The sequence below is a fragment of the Canis lupus genome, chromosome 10, assembly GCF_003254725.2.
Source record: "Canis lupus dingo isolate Sandy chromosome 10, ASM325472v2, whole genome shotgun sequence".
Lineage (NCBI taxonomy): Eukaryota > Metazoa > Chordata > Mammalia > Carnivora > Canidae > Canis > Canis lupus.
In genome coordinates, this window is record NC_064252.1 from 27,736,191 (window position 1) to 27,756,646 (window position 20,456).

At 58.8% G+C, this 20,456-nt stretch overlaps 1 protein-coding gene across 4 annotated transcripts; it reads right to left on the reverse strand.

The window, feature by feature from the left end:
• GGA1 (golgi associated, gamma adaptin ear containing, ARF binding protein 1) lies at nt 1–19,009 on the reverse strand. 4 transcript variants are annotated; one of them, XM_025460616.3, is made up of 17 exons: nt 18,573–19,009; nt 14,809–14,893; nt 13,553–13,628; nt 12,420–12,518; nt 10,994–11,117; nt 10,528–10,628; nt 9,761–9,841; nt 8,684–8,824; nt 8,494–8,575; nt 7,498–7,605; nt 6,613–6,765; nt 3,655–3,719; nt 3,038–3,204; nt 2,483–2,676; nt 1,456–1,625; nt 1,103–1,213; nt 1–1,010 (listed from the first exon to the last, which is right to left on the reverse strand). In XM_025460616.3, the coding sequence occupies exons 1-17, from the start codon at nt 18,613–18,615 to the stop codon at nt 900–902; spliced, it is 1,911 nt and encodes a 636-aa protein (XP_025316401.1). In that variant the 5' UTR covers nt 18,616–19,009; the 3' UTR covers nt 1–899. The 4 variants fall into 4 exon arrangements, with proteins under 4 accessions (XP_025316401.1, XP_025316408.1, XP_025316417.1 ...); XM_025460623.3 differs by lacking the exon at nt 18,573–19,009 and adding an exon at nt 17,983–18,329; XM_025460632.3 differs by lacking the exon at nt 18,573–19,009 and adding an exon at nt 17,529–17,673.
• Between the last annotated feature and the right edge of the window lie 1,447 nt (nt 19,010–20,456).

Sequence of the window (20,456 nt, forward strand, 5' to 3'; positions counted from 1 at the left end):
TCCAGGAAAAAGGACGTTTTATTTCCATAAATATTCCTGCTCTCACTCACACACAGACCCCACTCCGCCCACAGACAGACGGATGGGCAGAGGGGGGCCACCCACAGGAGGCAGAGGCCAGGGGCCCAAGGAGACGCCCCGAGGATTCCAATGAGGGACCTCCCTTGGCCAGGGGCCCTGGAGCTCCCAGCTGGGGCCCTAGGTCTGCCGTTACCTCTGGGCTGGCAGTTACAGCCCCCACAGTCCCTCAGGAGGCCTGACGGCAAAAGGGGGCAGGTGGGTATAGTGAAGCCCCCACGAGGAGTGGGGGACAGGTGGGGCTCCCCCAACTGGGCCCCCTGAGACGATGACCACAGGGCCACCGAGAAAGAAAAGCAAAGAGTGTCAAACCACACACCAGAGAGTGCAAAGAGCTGGGGGTGCAGGCGTCACCCCCCCAGTCACCCGGTTCCTATGGAGGAGGCCTGAGCTGGTTCCTGCTCCAGCATGGCCCCCGAGTTATGGCTGGGCCTTCCCATAAGGCATAAGAGACAGGTGGGGACGACCCCACCCCAGGCTGGGGTTGGGGCTGGGCCTGAGGTCCTGGCCCCTGCCCGACAGCCCTGCTTCTCCCCTACGACCCCAAGTCCTTCCAGGGCCAGGTAGCTGTTCCCCTGCTCCAGGCTCCCCCCTGTGGCAAAGGTCCCCAGCAGTGCAAACCCAGGCCCAGCCTCCTGCTGGGTTCAGCTCCGCAGGGGAGGGGGCAAGGAAGGAGGGGCCCACAGGGGTATGGAGAGAAGCACCAGGCCAGGGGGGGATGGCCATGGGAACAAAGGGCGTCCTAGGCCACCATGGCCTCCCACCCAGGCCAGACAGCGCCCAGTCCTGCTGCCCCCTCCTCTCCCCAGCCCCTCCCTGTTCTAGAGGCTCCCCCAGGTCTCGGGTGGGGGGAACTGGTCCACGTCCCCCATCTCGTTGTAGGTCTGGTCGCCCATGGTGAAGAGAAGCTTGTAGCGGAGACGAACCTTCTCCTGCGGCAGAGAGGGTGAAGGCAGAGAGTCAGAGGGAGAGAAGAGGCTGCCCCCACCCCATAGCGGGGCGCTGTCATGGCCTGGCCCCTCACCTTCTGGGGGTTGGCGAGGAGCAGGACCTGGGTGATGGCAGAGGGGTGGACGATGGGGTTAAATGCTGGCAGTTCCGTGCCTGAAGGCGGCTGCAGCTTCACTTTCATGACCTGCAGACAGGAGAGCAGGACGGGGCCCAGCTAGCCCCGGCTTCCTGTCCCCATCCTGAGGGACCAGGCCCAGTCCACCTGCCAGCTCTTCCTTGGAGGGTCCTGAAGCTCTTGTCCCTTGGTTCCCTTCTATCCCCTGATCCCCAGGGGACCCTGCCCCCTTCCCCCCACCCCCTGACAGCTGACTCCCGTCCAGCCCCAGATCACCCTGCCTGGAAAGGAGGGAGGCAGGCTTGTGTCACCTTGGGGACAGCTGACTGGAAAACGATGTTGCGAATGGGCTGGGGGGCAGTGCTCAGCATAGAAACCACCACCACCAGCACGTCGGAGCGCCCCGGCAGCGGGTCTCGGGCAAAGTGGAAGAGGACCCGGAAGCCATGCTGGTCATACACTGTTACTGGCAAGATGCTGCCTGGCAGAGGGAAGGGGAGAGGGTGATGGGTGGTGCCAGGCCCAAGCCCATGGGCGTCCAACCAGCTCCCCCCACCCAGCTCACATCAGGCACTCGCGGCTCTGCTGGGAACAAGTGAACGAGTCCACATGCTCAGGTCCCTGCCTTGACCCTGGGCAGTAGTGTGGCCAGGGGTTACAGACCAGCCCCCAGGTGGGGCAGGCAGACTTCCACCGTGTTGGTGGAGGCAAGATGCCACCATGGACGGAGTCACCGCTGTGGCTCCCCCAGCACTGCTCCCTGGAGAGCTGGGATGAAGGCCTGGCTGGGGGCTGGGGTCCTGCTCTCCCCGTGTGACCCTGGTACGGTCACTCTGCCGTCCAGGATCCTCCCTACTGGTAAGAGAGGGGCACCACTACCCACTCCCTGGGGACACTGAGGGGGTGATGCTCTTGGTCACAGGGCAGTCACAGGATGGCAGTCACAGGCCGAGAAGACTAGTCAGGCTTTACCTGTCTGCTCGCAGCCTGGGCTATGAGCGGCCTCCCTTTTGCTCCCGGGCAGGAGAGGCTCAGGCTTGGACCTACATCTTTACCCTGGTCTGGTTTCATGATCTCGGAGAGACCTGGAACCTCTATGTCCTCGCCCTGACTTCCTGGGAAGGCAGCACTCAGCAGCCAGCGTACGAAGTCCTCCTGCCTATGGAACCTTGGACTCTATAGAGCACTCTGCCTTCGCTCTGAGATGGATGAAAAAGTGGAATCCTGGGAAGGGCAGGGGTCTCACCCAAAGCTCCCAAAAGGGCAGTGAGGGGGTGCTGCTGGATGGTGTGCTGACCCAGTTCAGCCTGTAGCTGCCTGCGCCCTTGGCCCACTCACTGGGTTTGATGGACTCCAGGGGCACAGTGATGGTAGCCAGCGAGAGCTCAGTCGTAGTCGGCTGCTGCGGAGGCCCAGGGGGCTCGGGAGATGCGGTATGAAGGAGGCCAGCGGCACTGGAGCTGGGCGAGCTGCAGTTGCTCTTGTTCTGCAGGTCCCGGAGTGTGAGCCGGGGGGCAGGCTGCTGCTTCTCCCTTGTTGGGGGACGTGGCATTGGGGGTGAATCTTTGGTGGCCGAGAGATCAGGGTCACAGGACAGGCTGGGATTCCTGGCTGTCCCCAATGATCAGCTGAGATGCCTCCCTGCCTCTCCGGCCTTGGTCTCCTCCCCTTGGAATAGGCAGCTCTTGCTCCCCAACCTGCCACCCTTGGCCTATAGGGTACAGTTCCCCTTTCTCTCATAACCTCTCTGTTCCACGGAACGGGCCCTGCACCTGCCTCGGGCCCTGTTGCCTCCCATAAGCCCAGCACAGAGCTCAGCACATAGCAGTCCTCTAGGTGGGGAGGAGTGGGGGGAGGGACTCCCACCCCATTCCAGCCAGGGGGTGCCCTCACCACCGCACTTGTTGGGACTCCGGGGGCAGTGACTGCTGCAGGAGGGTCTTCCCCAGGAGGTCCAGGTCATCCAGACCACTGCTTGCTGGCAGGGATGTCTGCGCTGAGGGCTGGCTGTCTGTGCTGGGGACCTGAGGCGGGGCTGGGGGTTCTGCGCCATCGGAGGACTGTTGGGCACACAAAGCATGCAGATGGGTAGGGCGATGCTGAAAAGGGGCAGAGTCACCTGGCGCTGCCCTGAAGCCCCTTCCCCTCCTTGCAGGTGACATCTGGGGAAGCAGCACGGAAGAGGACGTTCTTGCTGGCCCACTCCCCTCTTGTGGGCTGGCCTGGTCTGGGGTTCTACTCTAGAAACCATCACATTCCAGGGTCCTTAAAGTCACCCCCCAAAAAAGAACGGGGAACCCCGTCTCAACCCAACATGGAGACTCGCAGGGAGAGCATGTGGAGATGAGAATGCCTGCCTTCCCCCAACCGCAGACCCCACTTGGGGACAGGTGCCTCAGCGCCAGGGCCCCTGCCGCCCCAGGGTCCCCTCTCCTCACTGCCTCCTGAAGGCTGCCTGTCCCAGCTGCCCTCCCCCTGGGACAGGTCAGGTGGGTTCCTGGCCCTCCTACCTGGAAGTTGTTCCATCCAGCACCGTCCAAGCTGGGGCCTGGAGGGGGTGTGGGGTCGCTGAGGCCTGAGAGGAAGTGAGACAGAGATAAAGGAGCTGGATTCCTGAGAGTAAACACAGGGGCTGGGGGCTGTGTGCTGGCTTGGGGGTCACTGGCTCCTGCCCTCCCTCTACATCCCCTCGAGAGGCTTAGTTCAACGGGGAAATCCCACTTTTAGAGGGAACGAGCAGCAGAGCAGAAGCAGAAACCAAAGATCCTGAAGGCCCATTCCCTGCACCCACTGGTGTTCCTCTCCTGCCACTCTGAAGCCACCTCCATCACTAGACATCAGGACTTTTGTCTTCAGAGACAATGGGCAGCTGGGAGCCCCGAGTGGGTGGAGAGGTAGGATTCAGTGGGAGACACCAGGTGAGGATCCATGGACAGGGGGTGGCACTGTGCCCACTCAACAGTGGCCTCTGGACATCAGAGCACAGGCGGTGCCCCAGACTGAACAGCCAGGTTGGCTGGGCTGCAGTGCCCGCATGTGCACAGTGGCAGGCGTGAGCTGGGGCAGACTCCTGAGGCCTTCTCTGCCCTGGCCCGTGCCCACAGGGTGGGCTGGCTGGGACCAAGGAGAGATGGGGGCCCTGTGGATGGCTCTGCTTACTGGCCTGCCGATAAGCAGAAGGCAGTCCAGGTCACCAACCAGTCTGACCTCTGCCCGCCCTGAGGTACACTCGAGACCAAGTTCACCACGGGTTTTACCTAGAGAAGACAAGTTATCCTGTTTCTAGCAAATCCTGAAGAAGTGACCTGCAGCCTGAAGTGCCGCAAAGGCAAGGCACGGGCAGCCCAGATGGCTGGGTCTCCTCTCTGGGCACAGCACCCTGAGAGCAGGGATGACACGGGGGTGGCTGCTAAGGTTTCCCACACACCCCTGACGTGTCAGGCTCCTCAGCCGTGGGACTCACTGAATCCTCAAACTACCCTGTTCACCCCAAGGGCGGTGCAGTAACCTGCCCCAGGCCACACACCTGGCAAGTGGCGGCATCTGGGCCCGGCTGGAGCAGGGCCTCATTCCTGGAGTTCAAACACGGCTCTGCCACTTGGCTGTGTAACCTCAGGCTGGTGACAACCTCCTTGTGCCTCGTCTGTAAAACTGAGCCAGCAGCCGTCTGTACGAGGGGACTGCGGTACACTAGAGCAACGAGAGGAAGTGCCTGCACCGTGCGGGGCACCCTCCTCAGCAGACGGGAAGTCTGCATTGCTTACCCTGCCCCCTCCTTCACCCTTCCTGCGGCGAAGAACCGTTTAGGACAGGCCCCCTCTGTGGTCCCCAGGCTTCCTCTATTCCCCCAGAGCTGGGCGGGTGCTGCCCTGGCACTTCTGGTTCCTGTTCCCACATTTTCTCTGCTTCTGAGTAGAAACCAATGGGAGCTGGAGGCTCAGGGCTCTGCGGCAGCGGCCCAGGGACAGGAAGTACGAAGCACACCTCACTTCTCCTAAAAAGGTGGCTTTGCCCCAGGTGGGTAGTTGTTGCCTGGCACATGCTCTGCTGGGGCAGATGAGCCGGGGGCGGGGGGGGGGTGCTCTGTCACTGGACCATCCTGTCCCTTTCTGTAGCTCAGAATGAAGAGGGGGCAGGTGGATGGGAGGCAGAAGCAGACCCACAGACACCCTGTGGCCAGACCCTTTTAGGTAGGGTGCCAGCTGCTGGGCCTAGACAGGAGCCCCGTCCTGGTCCACTGTCCAAGCTCTTGTGTCCCTTTCCTGGCTGATTAGCTGAGTCAGAGCCACAGAAAGGTTCAGAGAGAGACTCAGGATTGAGTGCCTCGTCCTAACCTGCTTGCCCCCTTTGGCAAGGCACACCCCCACCTGCCTGAGCCTTGGTTCTGCATCTGTACAGCAGGGATGTTGGTGGCATCCGCTCCTGTGGTGGGTGGAGAGTGGTGGTCTGTGATACGACAGTCTGGTAGCCGTGGTTAGGGAAGCCACCTGCCCAGGACCCTGGCTCATGAGTGCTTCTTCCGGTCCATTAGGTTTGGTTTTTACCTCAGAATTGGCTCGAGAGAACACACTGACTCTTGGCATTGAAGTCAGTTCCCGCAACTAAACCTTTGAGGTTCCTCTGACAGAGCTCAAGCTCTTTTTATTTCTTTTTTAATAACTTCAGGGCTGAGACGGAGAGGCCACCACCATGATCTCCTGCTTCTAAAGCCTCAGAGGGGGCTGCTGCATCAGAAAGCTGGACTCCTAACAACTGTCTGGCCAGCTGGCTGCCCCCTGCATCTTCCCCAGGCATGTGCCTGGTCCCCGTGGGCTCTTGAGCCCTGCCGCTGGCCCATAGTCCAGGACCGGCCTGGGACATGGAGTGCTTGGGGCTCTGGCAGCAGCTTCCCCGGAGCTTCCGGTACTGCAGGGCCATGGCTCTGTCCCTGTGCCTCTCTCCCTCTTTTTTTAAAGATTTATGTATGTATGTATGTATGTATGTATGTATTCATGAGAGACGCAGAGAGAGAGACAGAGACACAGAAAGATGGAGAAGCAGGCTCCTCACAGGGACTCTCCCCCGACCCCAGGGTCACACTCTGAGCCTAAGGCAGATGCTCAACTGCTGAGCCACCCAGGTGTCCCATGCCTCTCTCCCTCTAGATGGGTGGGAAAACCACAGCTCTCTGCTGGGAGGCTCCCAATTCTTGGCTCTAACCTGCTGTGGGGAAGTCCCACCATTTCCCCACAGGCCACTGGAGCCTAGGTATGGGCGGCTCACCAGAGCTCGCTTTAGAGGCTGGCCAGTCTCACCCTTTGGCTAGTGACCCAGTAAGAACTCCTTAACATTCCTGAGCCTCAGCCTCCTCAGCTGTGAAATGGGCCTAACCCCACAGGACCCACCGGATGCAGGATGCCTCACGTACTGTGGGCATCCCCTCCACCTGCAGCCAGCCCACCCTCCTCTGGGCCCCAGCCCTTCCTCACCCAGAGACATGAGCTCATCATCAAGCAGGGAAACTGAGGTGCTAGGCTGCTCGGAGCTGGCTGGGTCAGCAGGCCGGGTGGGCACGCCTGGGTAGGTGGTGCCCGTAGGAGGGAGATCCAGGCCGGAGAGGTCCAGCAGGGCCGAGGTGCTCCCTGCGGGGAAAGGAGAGTCAGGCACGCCCTGGGTGGAGGACAGTCAGGCTGTTGGAGGCCAAGGTGCTGGGGCGGGGGGGGGACCTGGGGGGCAGGAAGCTGTCCCCCACCCCCCACAGCCCTCCTGCTTCCTTTGCCCTCCTTGGCCATACTGTCCTGGCCCCCAAATCTGACACCAGGCCCTTTGTCTAGCACACGGTGTTCCTTCTGTCCAGAACCTATTTTCTCCTTCTCTCTACTTGGCCAGCTGCCCCCCATCCTTTGAGATGTCAGTTAAATTCGGCTGCTTCTGTGTAACCCCTGCCCCTGCAGCCCCCCAACAGGGTCCCTTCTAACCTCTGTGGGCCCCCATGGCTGTCACTTCACTCTGACTGGAGCCGAGCCTACAACATCTGTGTGCTAAACCCTCCCTCCCACCTTCTGATAAGTAAACCAAGCCTGGAGGGTGCCTTCCAGCCCCACATGACAGGTGCCAGATCTATCAAATGAAAGAAAGGCCTTCCTTCTTCTGCCCGTCCTTGCCAAACCCTGGCTCCCTCTCCCTCCTCCTCATGTCCAGACTTCCTCCCCCACAGCTGCAGCCTTGGCCCAGACTTCCCCCCCAGCTCTCTCCTTAGGGGCCTTCCCTATTTAAGGGGCCAGGGTCACCCTGGCAGTCACAGCCCCCAGCTCTGGAACCAGCGCTCCACCAGCCTGGTAGGGCCCTCCCCAGCTCCCCTGCCAAATGCTCACCAGGGATGGAGCTGGCTGCAGCATCACCATTGACCTCCTCACCCCTCACCAGCTGCTTGTACAGGTTGATCACCTGGGTGAGGTTGTCGTTGGCCTGCAGGATCTCGGCTGGAACAGGCAAGAGAGGAGAGACTAGGCTGAGGGAAGGTGGGGGCCTTTGGGGGGAGATGAACACCTGCATCCATCCCAGCCCTCGGGTGAGGGGGTGGGGCGGGGGCATCCCGTTTGCTCTACTCAGGCCCCCTGCCACCTCCTCTTGTCCAGTGTCTCCACTTGACCACCACCTGGAAAACCATCACTGCTCACGTCCTTGCTTATTGTCGGTCTCCTCTCCATAGGCTGCATGCCCCACTGAGGAATCATATCCCCAGGGACTAGAACAGTGCCGGGCACAAACTAGGCCCTTACCAACACCACCCCCTCAGGGGCTGGGGCTTAGAGGGGTCTGGGCAGCAAGCAAGTCTCTTGGGCAGGGACTAGGTTCCTGGCACACAGAAGGCACTCAGTGAGCTTCCACTGTATCAGGTGCTGAGATGGCACCCAGATTGCTGCCCAGAGACCCTGGATGCCAGAGAATAAGGACAAGAACCTGATAATGTGGCCCTGGCAGGGGTCACAGGGCCCCGCTCCGGACTGCTCAAGCCTGCGGGACTTGTCCTCAGTTTCCAGCCCTTACCTACCAGGAGGCAGTGTCTGGCGAGAGCCCCTGGCCTACCCTGGCTCTGTCACTGTTATGCTCTTGGTCTGGGCAAGTTCCTTCTCCCCATTTCAGCTTGTTCAGCTTGTGGGCAGTAAATGAACTGCCCAAGCAGGGGCTTGGCCCATAGCATCTCATAACCACATCTGCTCCTGCTCTCTGCTTCCTCAATGAGGAGGAATCCGAGGTCCTGGAGAAGGGGGGCCCCCTGGTGGCAGCTCCTGTCAACTGCAGATACTTAGCAAGGCCTGAGAGAGGCAGCAGAGGAAAAGTCTTAGGTGACTCTGCTGGGGGCTCACCTAAGGCCTCATCGTTGTCCTCAGTGTCACTGGCCAGTCGGAAGAGTGTCGGCCGCATCCGCTCACAGCGCTGGTACAGCTCCTGGGGGCAGCAGGGTGGGAGGGTCAGGCCGGTGGGGGGCCAGGTGAGGGTGGGGGCTGGGCAGAGGAGGCCGGTGAACCCAGACTGAACCTGGACCAGTACCCATACCTTCATGAGGTCCTCGCTGCTGCGGGCTGAGGCTCCGCCCTGGCTGTGGCTCATCACCATCTCTGTCAGCAGCTTCACGTTGTTGTTTACCTCCTCAATGGCACTCACCCGCTTTGAGATCTTCTCCATCCGCTTCTGGTCCTGGGGAGGCAGCAGCCCGGGAGAGCCCAGGTCATGCCTGCTCTGAGCCAGGCACTGTCCACAGCACTCTAGTTTCCACTGGCTTGGTGTGACCCCCCACAGAGTGCTCGTGCCCAGCACAGGGCATTTAAGTCCAAGAAGCCCTCTGCCAACCACGTGCTCACTTCCTCTCCTCTTCTGTCCTGATGCCCCCTGGGCCCAGGCCTCTGCAGGAGCCAGTCAGAACCTCCAAAGCCCTCAGACACAATCTCCAGGGTGGCTTGGGAATCTGGGCTGGGTGGTTCTGGAGGACCAGAGCTACATACCCACGCCTGTGGTTTTACATGACCCTAGCTCTCCTTGTGTTTGACCCTTGAAAGGAGGTGCCTGCACTTGAGAGCCAAAGGGAGCCTTCGTGGTCACTGAGCACAACTCAACACTAGGACAGAGACCCTCCCATCCCATGCCCGCCATGCTTACTATGCACATTCCTCCCGGGTGGGACAAAAGGTGGGCTTGTGCTGTGCCCTCTAGCATAGTCACCCTCCTTGAGAGGGGCCACCCGGACTTCCTCTACACTGTCAAGGCACACCCAGCTTGTTCTGAGTACAGCCTGGGACTTCTGCCCTGAGTGTCTCCAGACTGTAGGCTTTGATGGCCTGCCTCCATCAATAAAAGAAGTTTCAGCGTGTGCCCACAACATCCATATGCTTGCTTAGAAGTTAAACACATACTCTTCTCTTCCCATGCAAGACATACACATATGTGAGTCCCTTAAATATAATGGACGATGCCTAACTGATTTCTGTTTCTCGTGGAAGAGGGAGCTGGCCTCACAGAAGGCCCTTTACCTGGGTCACTGCAGGATTCCTCATATGCACACACACAACCCCACCTCGGTGGCCCAGCTCAGATCCCCACTTTGCCTCCTCCCTGCACCACGGGCTTGGCCATCACCTCTTGCACCATCTCCTTGATGAGTTTGTTGGCTGCTCGAAGGTCCTCGGGGTGGGAGCTCTTCAGTAAGCGGGCCAGCATCTGCAGGGATGGAGGGGCACAGCTGTGACACCAGGACTGGGCCTGGGGTCATATCCTGGCTCCCCATTTCCTCACTGGGGGGACACAGGGCGTGTATTAAGCTCTTTGAGAAATGGTGAGACTCTACCGACACTTGATGGAGGTGGCCATAGGACGCCTGAAACACTGCACATGAATACTCCCCAAAGAAGTTCTCAACAAATGGTACAAAATGTTATATGACTATCACGAGAGGATCTTTCTGGGTGTACCAGAAAGGTACAGAAAGCATGTACCAGAAACTCAATAGCGCTTACCCTCTGGGGCTGGGACTAGGTAGACAGGACCTTTTATTTTGTATCTTAGCTCCTCTGTGCTGTTTAATTTCTTGCCCATGAGCACAAGCTTCTTCAACACAAAGTTCATGAAATTACCATTGAAAGGATCAAAGACAAAACTGCTGCTCAATGCCCTCAAAGTAATCCCAGGGATACCAAACATGCTCCTGCGCTTACTAAATGCAGGGGTTCTGGATGAGAAGTACTCAGTACACAGAAGTGCTTTATAAACTGTGCCTGTCACCCACTACGGTGACTGTGCCCCGCGTGAGCCTCTGTTTCAGGTCAGGGCAGCCAGGGCCTGGAATTCAGACCAAGTGGGCCCCGAAGCTCCTCGTCTACCCCTCCTACCCCTCCCTGGAACCTCACCTTGGATTTCTCCTCGTCCTCAAAGATCACATTCTTGGGTCGTGGAGGAGGAAGGGGAAAGGTGGCATCATCTGGAAGTTTGGGGTCGGACTTCACAATCCCTGGAGCAGACAGTGGTGAGAAGGCTGTCAACAGGACCTAGGGCCAGGGGTGGGATGGGAAGGGGCGGGAGGCAGGCGAGGGTAGGATGGAGGCTTGGGGACAGCCCTTCTCCAGCATACTGGCTTTGGACTCTGGTGGGCCAGAGTCAGCTCCTGAACTAAGATGCCAAACTGAGTGGTGGAGTTTAGGCACCCGTATTTTAAGGCCACTCTGTGGAGCCCATAAACAGGCCCCCCTCGCTATAGGTTCTCGGAAAGTTAAAGGGCAGTTCCATGACCACGTTGCCAGAAGCTGCCCCTGAAGTGGCCAAAAGCCCCAGCTCAGGGAGGAGGCACTGCTCACACCCCACCATCTGGTGCCTCACCCTGCTTCTTCAGCATCTGGTAGGCCTCTGCGATTTTCACCTCCTCAGGCAGGCCGACCGTCCAGCTGTAGAGGAGCTCCAGGATCTTGTTCTTCACCTTCTCTGATGTCCGTGAGCCCAGGTACTTCAGACACCAAGGGGAGAGGAGGCTTTTGCAGTTGTCTGGCCCCACTCACTGCAGCCCAGCCCCTGCCCCAACCTGGCTGCTCCCCAGGGCTCCAGGGAAATCTCAGCTTGCGGGGCCCTCACGTCCCACCTGGCTGGACTGGTGCAGACTGAGCTCACCTCCTAGCTCTGCTGCTCACTAGCTGTGCCAGCCCTGAAGGTCTGTTGGCCCCACCTGTTAAGTAGGGATGATAGCAGTGACACCATGGTGAGGATGCAGAGCTGACACGGGGAAGGTGCAGAGCCTAGCGCCTGCTTTCAGCCAGCTCAACTCTGGCTTAACTCAGTGACCTCAGGAAGGAGGAGCCACCTGGCTTGGGGCTGGCCAGGGTAGGGGCAGGTGTGGAATTGCTTGGCCCTGGGTCCCACTCACAGTCTCTTAGCAGCAGACTAGGCTGAGGCAACTGGCTCTCACACCAGTCACCTCCTGGGAAGAGAATGGGGGGCCGGCTGGAACATTCAGCTGCTACTGGTCAAGAGAGGGGTATGAATGAAGGAGGGACAAAGGGGGTGGGCTCTCACCCAAGGGGCAATAAGCATGTGCATGCTAGGGATGCCTGGGTGGCTCAGTGGTTGAGCGTCTGCCTTTGGCTCAGGGCATGATCCCGGGGTCCTGGGATTGAGTCCCGCATCGAGCTCCCTGCAGGGAGCCTGCTTCTCCCTCTGCCTGTGTCTCTGTGTATCTCATGAATGAATAAATAAAATCTTAAAAAAGAAAAAGCACGTGCATGCCCTACGGGAGGACCCCCTCACCCCCCACCCAAGGCCAAGGCTAGGGCTTGACCCATCAGGGGGCTCAGCCATTCAGGTTTGGGGCCTCAGCATCCAAGGTCTCATGGAGGCTACTCTTGTGAGGTGGGGACAGGGAGACCCTACACTAGAACCCTAGGAGCGTGGGGAGACATCAGAGACAGAGTGGCCTACTGGGGAGGCTGATCAGCAGCTGCGTGCATGCCCTGTGCTCATTCCTCACTAAGCCTGAGCCGCCCCATCCTTGAGCAGTTCCAGAGCAGCCAGCTACCTGGTGACCTGGAAGCCCTCCTCCTGGACCTCCCACCATCCCAGACTCAGCTGTGAATGACCTCAAGGAAGGCTCTGTGTTTGTGCCAGAGTTCTAACGGGAGCCTGAGCAGCAGATGTGGGAACCCCAATGTGAGTTTCTGGGAGGACAGCAGTCAGGTGCCTCCCACACAGGGTCCTCCTTCAACACCCCCCCGCCCCCATGATTGCACAGGCCTAAACTGGGGCTGGGAGCACTCACCTTGGGAGACACGACCTTGATGAGCTCATTGAGAAAGCGGAACTTGCCCACCTCGTCATGGAACCTTTTGCCACAGCTCTTCATACATGTTTCCAGCACCTAGTGTGGGGGGAACCCAAGGAGAGGGGTCAGAAGAGACAGTCTCTCCTCCCACACCTTGGCCAGGGCCTGGAAGCCCAGGGATGGGCATTCAGAGGGTGGAGGGTGGGGGGAATGACTCCTGAGGACAAGTGGATTCTGAGGGTCAGAGGCCCCTGAGCCTGATCACCACCTTCTGAGGTGGGGTGGGTGCCCTTGAGGGCTGGCAATGTCTAACTGGCAGCGCCGAGGGAGCCCCTCCATGGCCTGGCCACATTTGAGCACCACTTGTAAATGAATTCCCTATTCTTTTTCTGCAAAGGTTTTTTAAACTTCAATAGGCACCATGCACCTCGCCTTATCCTATTTATCTGTGCACTCATAGGACTAGCAAGTTTGAGAAAACCCTATCAAAACAAATACATAACTATGAAAAGAAAACCTGCTTATCTGCCACCTAAGGTCAGCCTTGGTCTATGGTGAGTTGCTAAGGGGCCCTTTCCTGGGGGCCACAGACCGTGCATCCCCCAGTCTTCTTCTGACATCGCTTCAAAAGTTCTGGCCCAAGCCCAGCGCCAACACTTGAACCCCCAAGGGAAGGACGGTACTGTCTCGGTCGGGAGACCACTGATGGGCTGAGCTGGTTCCATAATGCACCTGGGAGCTTTATAAATGTGCAGGTTCCCGGGAGCAGATCCTGAAGGAACTTGGGTTCAGTGGGCCCGGGGTGGGCCTTCATTCAGTATGTAACTGGCCTCCTGGAGATCTGACACCCTGGCCTCCTGGAGATCTGACACCCAGCTGGAGCAGGGAACCTAGTCCAGACAGTCCTGGAGGGCTTCCTCCCCACAAGAAGCCTAATGGTGCAGGGGCTGGGACGGGAGGCTCTGGGCCCCCAGGGGCTGGCCCAAACTCCTGATTGAGGTCATTCTGGCACCACTCCTTTGGGCTCGAAAGAAGAGCCTGATGGGACCCCCAAAAGACTTCAGTCTTGGCCTCCCTGGGTCGTATCCACGTGGTCAAGGGACAGATGGCACGTTCTCCCCTCTTCTTACCGTCAGGGCTTGGATCGCCTCCCACTCCTGCGGTGACTGGATCTTGTGAGCCAACAGCCGCGTGGCAAGCGGAGGCCTAGGTGAGAGGAACAGCACAGATCCCAAACAGCCAGAGCCCAAGGCTCCCCAGGGCTCCACACCACCCTACTCGGATCGCAGCCCTTGGTGGCTTTGGTGGGGCAGATACAAAGGCCCAGCTCCTTTTCTGATCATCTGGGGCCAGAGATGTGGCCTGACAGGGCAGGGCCAGCAAGGAATATGAGCTGGGGACCATTGAAACGCGTGAGCTCGGCCCGTCGGCCAGCTTTCCTGAGAACTGCTAGTGGGACCCCAGCCTTGAAGGACCCAGTCTGGGAGTACACCATGACAAGGTACCATGAAGGATGGGCAGACATAGCTCCCTGGGAATTTGAGGGGACACAGGACATTCTGCTGAGCAAAATCAAAGATGGCAATGTCGCCACTAGATCATAAAAGACCCATCACTAGTGACAGTGCTTAGGATGTATGAGGAGCCTCATATGCATTTTCCTGCCCAGCCTTCAGGGGAGCTCTACAGGGTTGGCAGCGCTCTCGCCTCCCCTTTATAGCAGAAGACCTGGAGGCATGCCCGGCTGACTCAGCGGACAGAGGGACGGGGTTCGCACCCCAGCAGCTGGATGCGGGGTCAGCGCACTTTATGCACGGCCTCCTGGAGCAGAGCACCGGCACTGGTGGGAGTGCAGTGGAGGTGGAGCACCCTGGCTGCGGTCCCCAAACGTCAGCACCACCTGGGGGAGCCTGCTAACAAAGCCACCCCAAGCTCCCTGCCACTCTAGTCCTTATCTGCACCCAGGCCCCAAATGTGCATTTTTGAACAGCACTAATTTTAATGCAGGTGGTTCTCGCTCCTCTTTGAGCCAAGGGCCTGCTGGCCTCCTCCCAGCTGAGGAGCATGTCCCAACAAAGCACTGGCTGGGGTGTAGGCGGGCCTGGGCTTAATGCAGCCCAGGACTACCATTTTCTTTGTGGGGAACCCCTGAGTCCCCTGGGCCTCAGTTTATTCACCTGTAAAATGGGTTCAGTAAGGCCTGGTTTACAGGGTGGCACCGAGCAGCACCGAGTACCCACTACCATCATTAATTTGTAAGCACATTTAGAACGAAAGCTGAGTCTCCGCCCACTCATGTCTCTGCCCAAGGCCAGGGTCTGGAGTGTGCAAGGCAGGTGCCCAGTAGATTCTGTTGAGTACGTGAGCAAAAGAGGAGGCCACCTACCCCTCAAAGTCCTCGTTGAGCTGTTCGCAGAAGCCGTTGATGCTGGCCCAATTCAGCTCCTTGTTTAGAGGATTTGTGGCTCTATCTGTAGGAGGAGAGAGGGCCATGGTGGCCTGGTGAAGGGATCCCTGCCTCTCCCACTCCCTCTGGCAGTGGGGTTGGTCAGTAGGGGACAGGACTGAGCATACAAAGAGACTCCCTTTGACATCCTGTTCCAGTAGCTTCAAGACCCAAGTGATGATCTTCAGCTGCATCAATGGACAGATGAGCTCCTGTCCACTGGCTTCCCTTTGTGGCCTCTCCCCGAATAGCGCTACTTTTAGAGCCAGTGCTCAGGGGTGGTTCGCCACACTCTAGTGTTCCCATCTCCACAGCTGCACACCTTTCTGCCTGCTCCTGAAAGTGTCCTCACAGTTCTCATGGAATTTATACACTCAGATCCAGAAGTAAGGAAAAAAAGAAAAAAGCCATAGTTCTGCTCTCAAGGAGCCATGTGGCTGGCTGGGAAGTGGGCCAAGGAAAGCTAGGTTCTCAATACAATGTGACAAAGGGCGAAGGAGCCAGAGCAGGGGATTTCAGTCGGGCCTAGGACCAGGGAGGCTGTCTGGAAGAGGCAATGCTCAAGCAGGAGTTAGTTAACCAAGCTGGGATGGCATGAAGGCTGTGTGTGAGGAGGAGAGATGTAGATCACTGAGCAAAGGGCAGAGCACGAAGGACCTTGGTAATAAGGACTGCAGCTCAGATATCACCTCCTCCACGAAGTCTTCCCTAACCCTGGCTCCTGCCCAGGGTGGCACTGCTGGATCAGCTCTCTCTTGTGTGTCCCCCAGCTCTGACCTTCATCCAAGGGCCCAAGCCTGCAGTTGCACTGCATCTCAGCCTCTTGGGCACATGCCTATTTTCCCTTGGCAAACAAATGACTGAAGGAGGGCTTGGCTGTGGGCAGGTGGGCATAGGTTCTGGAGAAGTCTGAATCCAGGAAGGAGTAGTGGCCAGGAAAGGACACAGGTTTACAGAAGGGGGTAATAAACAAAGCCAATCATCTCCCTGATGCCCAATGCTGATTAAAAAACAATGAAGTAGCCCACGTGACTTCCCTGAACCTCTGTTTCCCCATTTGTAAAGTTGGAGGGAAATGAGGACTGATTTAGGTGACAAAATACTTTACGCAAGATGAGGCCATGGTGACAGCCAGAGCTAGATCTTCACTACTTCCCCAGAGCCTGTCTCTAAGCTTCACCCCATCCTGGTCTGTTCTACCCAAGCCGGACATTGAGCAGGGGGTGTAACGGGCAACACCGCCCAGCATGGGGGAGGGTGTCGGATAGAGAGGGATCTGTGGACAGGAGGCTGGGGACCCAACATGTGGCACCTGCCCACCTTGGTTCTATGCTGTGGTGGGAGGTCCAGAGCCTTGGGATTCCAGTGCCTGGCAGCCATTTATTCAATTCACATTTAGTCAATAAATATTCTGAGTGCTGGGGTCACAGAAGTAAACAAGACAAAATCCCTGCCCTTCCAGAGCTCACAGCCCAGCGAGAGAAACACCTACCACTCAGACAGATAAACAGAACACTGTACACTGTTGTGAAGCACCATGAAGAAAATCATAGCAAGGAGAACGTATGGAAAGTGTTTGGGGGCGGGGGGGATGTGCTGCTCTCTCTGGGAGAGCTCTCAGAGGAGGTAGAGCTAAGCAGAGGTCTGAAGGAAGCATTTTCTCTCGGTACAAATCTGTTCCAGGAGCCCTGCATAGCCTTCTAGTCCCTCGGGGAAAGGAAGCCCCTGCTGAACACCCAGGGACCCAAGAATAGCTGTCATCCCCCCCCACCCCGCTGCCACCTGCCCCACCAAGGGAAAGTGTGTCCATCTACTCTGCCTCCTAGATCCCCAACACGGCCAGAGGCTGGGGAACACGAGTCTGGAGTTAGAAAGATAGAATGGGGCTAGATCCTATCCTCAATGACATCTGGGTGGGGGACTCTAATAAAACAGGAAGTCCCTTAGAAGTATCAGACACATGAGTCTGAGTGAGGACAGAGAAGCTAGTTCTACAAACTGCTCCTGAGTCAGAAGCCAGTGAGGAAGAAGCAGTGGCATCATGAGACACCAACTTTCTCCCCTGCGTTGGGCTCAGAGTGAGAGCTGACCAATGTCTCTGGCCTGAGCACCCAGCCCCCAGCCCTCTTACCTCTACCTGGGGGGAGCACTTTCCCCGGCAGGCAGGCAGCAAGGGAGAACACCCAGCGAGGGCAGAGAGAAGTCTTTCACAATGCAGCACAACTCTATCCTGTCACTCCACAGCGGTGACGATATCATCTACCTACTAGAAGCTACTCTTCACCCTCAAACCACTGCAAGAGAAGAGCTTATCATTTTGGTAAGGGATAATGGGGAAGAAAAAGAGGGAGCAATCGTAGCCTCAGTCTATTAGAGTCCAGCCTGCTGCCAAACCCAGGTGTCCGGACTCCTGTTTCTCAGATCAGGCTCTGGACTCTCGGAAAACCCGGACTATTGCTAAACCCGAGACTGCTTTGTATCACCCTCAGTCCAAGTCCTGTCCTGCAGTTGTCAGATCTGTTAGCCAGGGCCCTGCCCATCCCCCCAAGCTGCTGCGGGGACCTGGACACTTGTGGCGTTCTGGCACAGTCTCGGTGACCACCGCGTGCCTCCTTTCCATGCCCTCCCCCTCCACTGGCTAGACTGACTTTGAAACATGCCTGCAAATGCTCTGGTTCCTGGGCCAGCCTCAGGGTTCGGTTCTGCTCGAGACTGGCTCAGAGAAGGCTGGTCATGACTGCAAATCACCCCGCACAGCCCCTGACGTGCCAGGGACCAAGGAGCGAGCTGAAGGTAGACCGAGAGCTCCCTGAGGCCCTGGCACAGACGTGGCCCGAAGAAGAGACTCGGGAGGAGCTGTCACTAGCCCAGGGAGAGTCCAGGAGGCAGGCTGTGAGAGCCAGTATCTCCGTCAGCAATATGGCTTAGGGGCCAGGCAGAAAGTGTAGGGGCTCCGAAGCCTGAGTAATAGGAGCCGGTGCCTAAGGAGACACAGGGAAGGGGTTCAGGGGCCTTGGAGGAAGGTCAGCCAAGGCTGGGAAAGGAGTCTCGCTCGGGCAGAGGTATGAACCTGAGGGGCTGGGCTGAGGGCAGTGGGAGGGAGCTTGACGCTACCTCTGGAGTCTCAGATGGGGCCCTCCCAAGCCTGTGGGGCTCGAGGGATCCCCACGGTGTGGCCAGAGTTGGAGGATCTGATGGGCCAGAGTCCTGGGCGAGGGAACGAGCAAATCTGAAAGGCGCTGCGGGCTCAAGGAACGCAGAGGAGGGAATCACGCAGGCCGGGCCGGGCAGCGGAGGGCTTGCGGCCCTCGGAGTAGGGCCCTCCCTGCGGGGCCGCCCAGGGGCTGCTGGCTTGCCCCCCACCCCGGGCCGAGGAACGACTCGGGGGTCCGCTCTTCAGCAGAGAAGGCTGGGCCTGTGGGGCGTGGGGACGACGGTGTCCGTCCGGGGGGCTCCGGGCGCAGCTCCCTCCGGCCCGAGGACCGGATGGGTGGGCGGTGCCCGCGCCCACCGAGCGCCCGCGCGGCGGCGGGGTCTTCCTCCACCCCAGGGTCGGAGGGAGCCGGCTCCGGGCGCCGCCTCTCCTGGGCCGGAGGCGGAGCGTGGGGAGGGGGCGCCGCGTACCCCGCCCCCGCCGGGAAGGGGCCCGCCTCGTGCCCCCGGTTCCGGTTCCGGTCCGGCCCGCGCCCCTCCCGGACACTCACTGATTCGCGCCTCCAGAGTCTCCGGCTCCATCGCGGGCTCCATCCGCCACGGGACCCCAAGCCTCGGCACCGCCCCCCGCCCCCCGCCGCTCTCGCGGGACCTCCTCGGCACCGCCCTCCGCCGATTAAAGGGGCAACGTCCGCCCAGACGCGCGGGAGCGGCGCACGGGAGCGCTCGGCACCATAGAGACGCGAACGAGCTGGCCTAGAGGGTCACTCGCTCTCCCGACTCCTCCCCCCAGGTGGTGTCTACGTCGCGGGCGGGACTCGACCCCTGCCTTCCCGTTCCCGGCGCTCAGGCGGGAGAGGAAGCGGAGGGACTGGGGGCCGAGAGGGGCACCATGGAAACCCCACGGGACGCTGTAGCTCGTTGTGCGTCACGAAGATCCCCGTGACTGCTTCCGGAAGAACCCTCCGCGGCCATGTTTCTGAGGGGCTCTGAGGTCACTTCCGGAACTCTGAGGGGACACTTCCGCTTAGACTGGAAAAGTGGGAGGGTCCCTTAAAGGGGCCATGACGTACATTGGCCGTGGCGAAAGCGACAAGTCAAAGTTTGTCGAGTGCTTACAGTGTTGCAGGCATTGTTCTAAGCACTTTTTTTTTTAAAAAAGATTTTATTTATTTATTCATGAGAGATGCAGAGAAAGAGGCAGAGACATAGGCTGAGGGAGAAACAGGCTCCCTGTGGGAAGCCCGATGCAGGACTCGATTCTGGGACCCCAGGATCACAACCTGGGGCAAATGCACAGCCAAAAGCAGATGCCCCTGTTCTAAGCACTTTTATACATGAATGCATTCTGTCCCCACAACCAACCCGTGAGCCAGATGGTGTGTCTGAGGTCACACAAGGAGCGGAGCCTAAATCCTGTGCTGTCTGCGTTCATTTTGCGATTGCTTTGCTCAGGGATGGGTGCTGGAGGAGAAAGGCCAGGCTGGATATTTATTACAGAGGTGGGGGAAGCCCACGGGTGGTGGCAAGTCAGGAGGTTGCTCCCGACTGCAAACGAGGTGTGTGTGTGTGTGGGGGGGGGCTCTTGAAAGGGCAGGTTTCACAGAGGGGACATTTAGCTGCGAGACGGACGGACTCCTCCGGGTAAACCTGGTGGGAAAAGATGTTTCGGGTGGAGGGAACCAGACGTTTCAGGGCTCGCAGGGTCGAACGAGTAAGGTGCATTTAGAGAATCGAAAACATATCCACAGGGCTCCCGGGGATGTTGGCCTGGCGGTAGGCAGGGGCGAGATCATGCGGGTCTGTGTTCAGCTTTTTTTCTGGAAGCCATATGGGTGTCGTTAAAGAGCTTCATGGGCGGCGACAAAGTCAGGCTTTTGTTTCAGAGCCGTCCCGGCGGCAAGAGTGGGGAGACGATACGGGTGGGGGCTCGCCTGAAATCGGGGCGGGGGGCGGGACAGGCAGATTTCCTAGCCCTGAGGTCCTTCCTCCTGCCGCTTCTTCCTCCAGCAAAGGTCTCCCTCCTCGGGCTTTCCACCTGCCTGCGGGGACCGCCGGGTGACGTCACGCCCAGGGAGCGGGTCCCCGGGCTCCCCCGGTCGGCTGCAGTCTGTCGCCCCCTGGCGGCCCTCCGGGGAGCCACCCCTCTGGAGCCGCCCTGTCCCGGGGAGGGTTAAAGCCGCAAAGACTAGGAAATCTGGGGAGGCCGGTTCGGCTTGGTGAGCGCCTTGGTGAACGACCTCGAGTCACCTTGCAGAACCGCAGTGACCTCATCTGGAAGATGAGGGGGTTGTGCTGGGTCAGTTTTTCCCCTCAGCTCACCATTCAGCCGACTGAGACGCTTTTCTAAAATTCTCCCCGCAGGCCATTAAAATGATTCAGTAAAAGTGCTATGTATGTTTATTGCATTCCTCAATAAAAGCTGTAACATATTG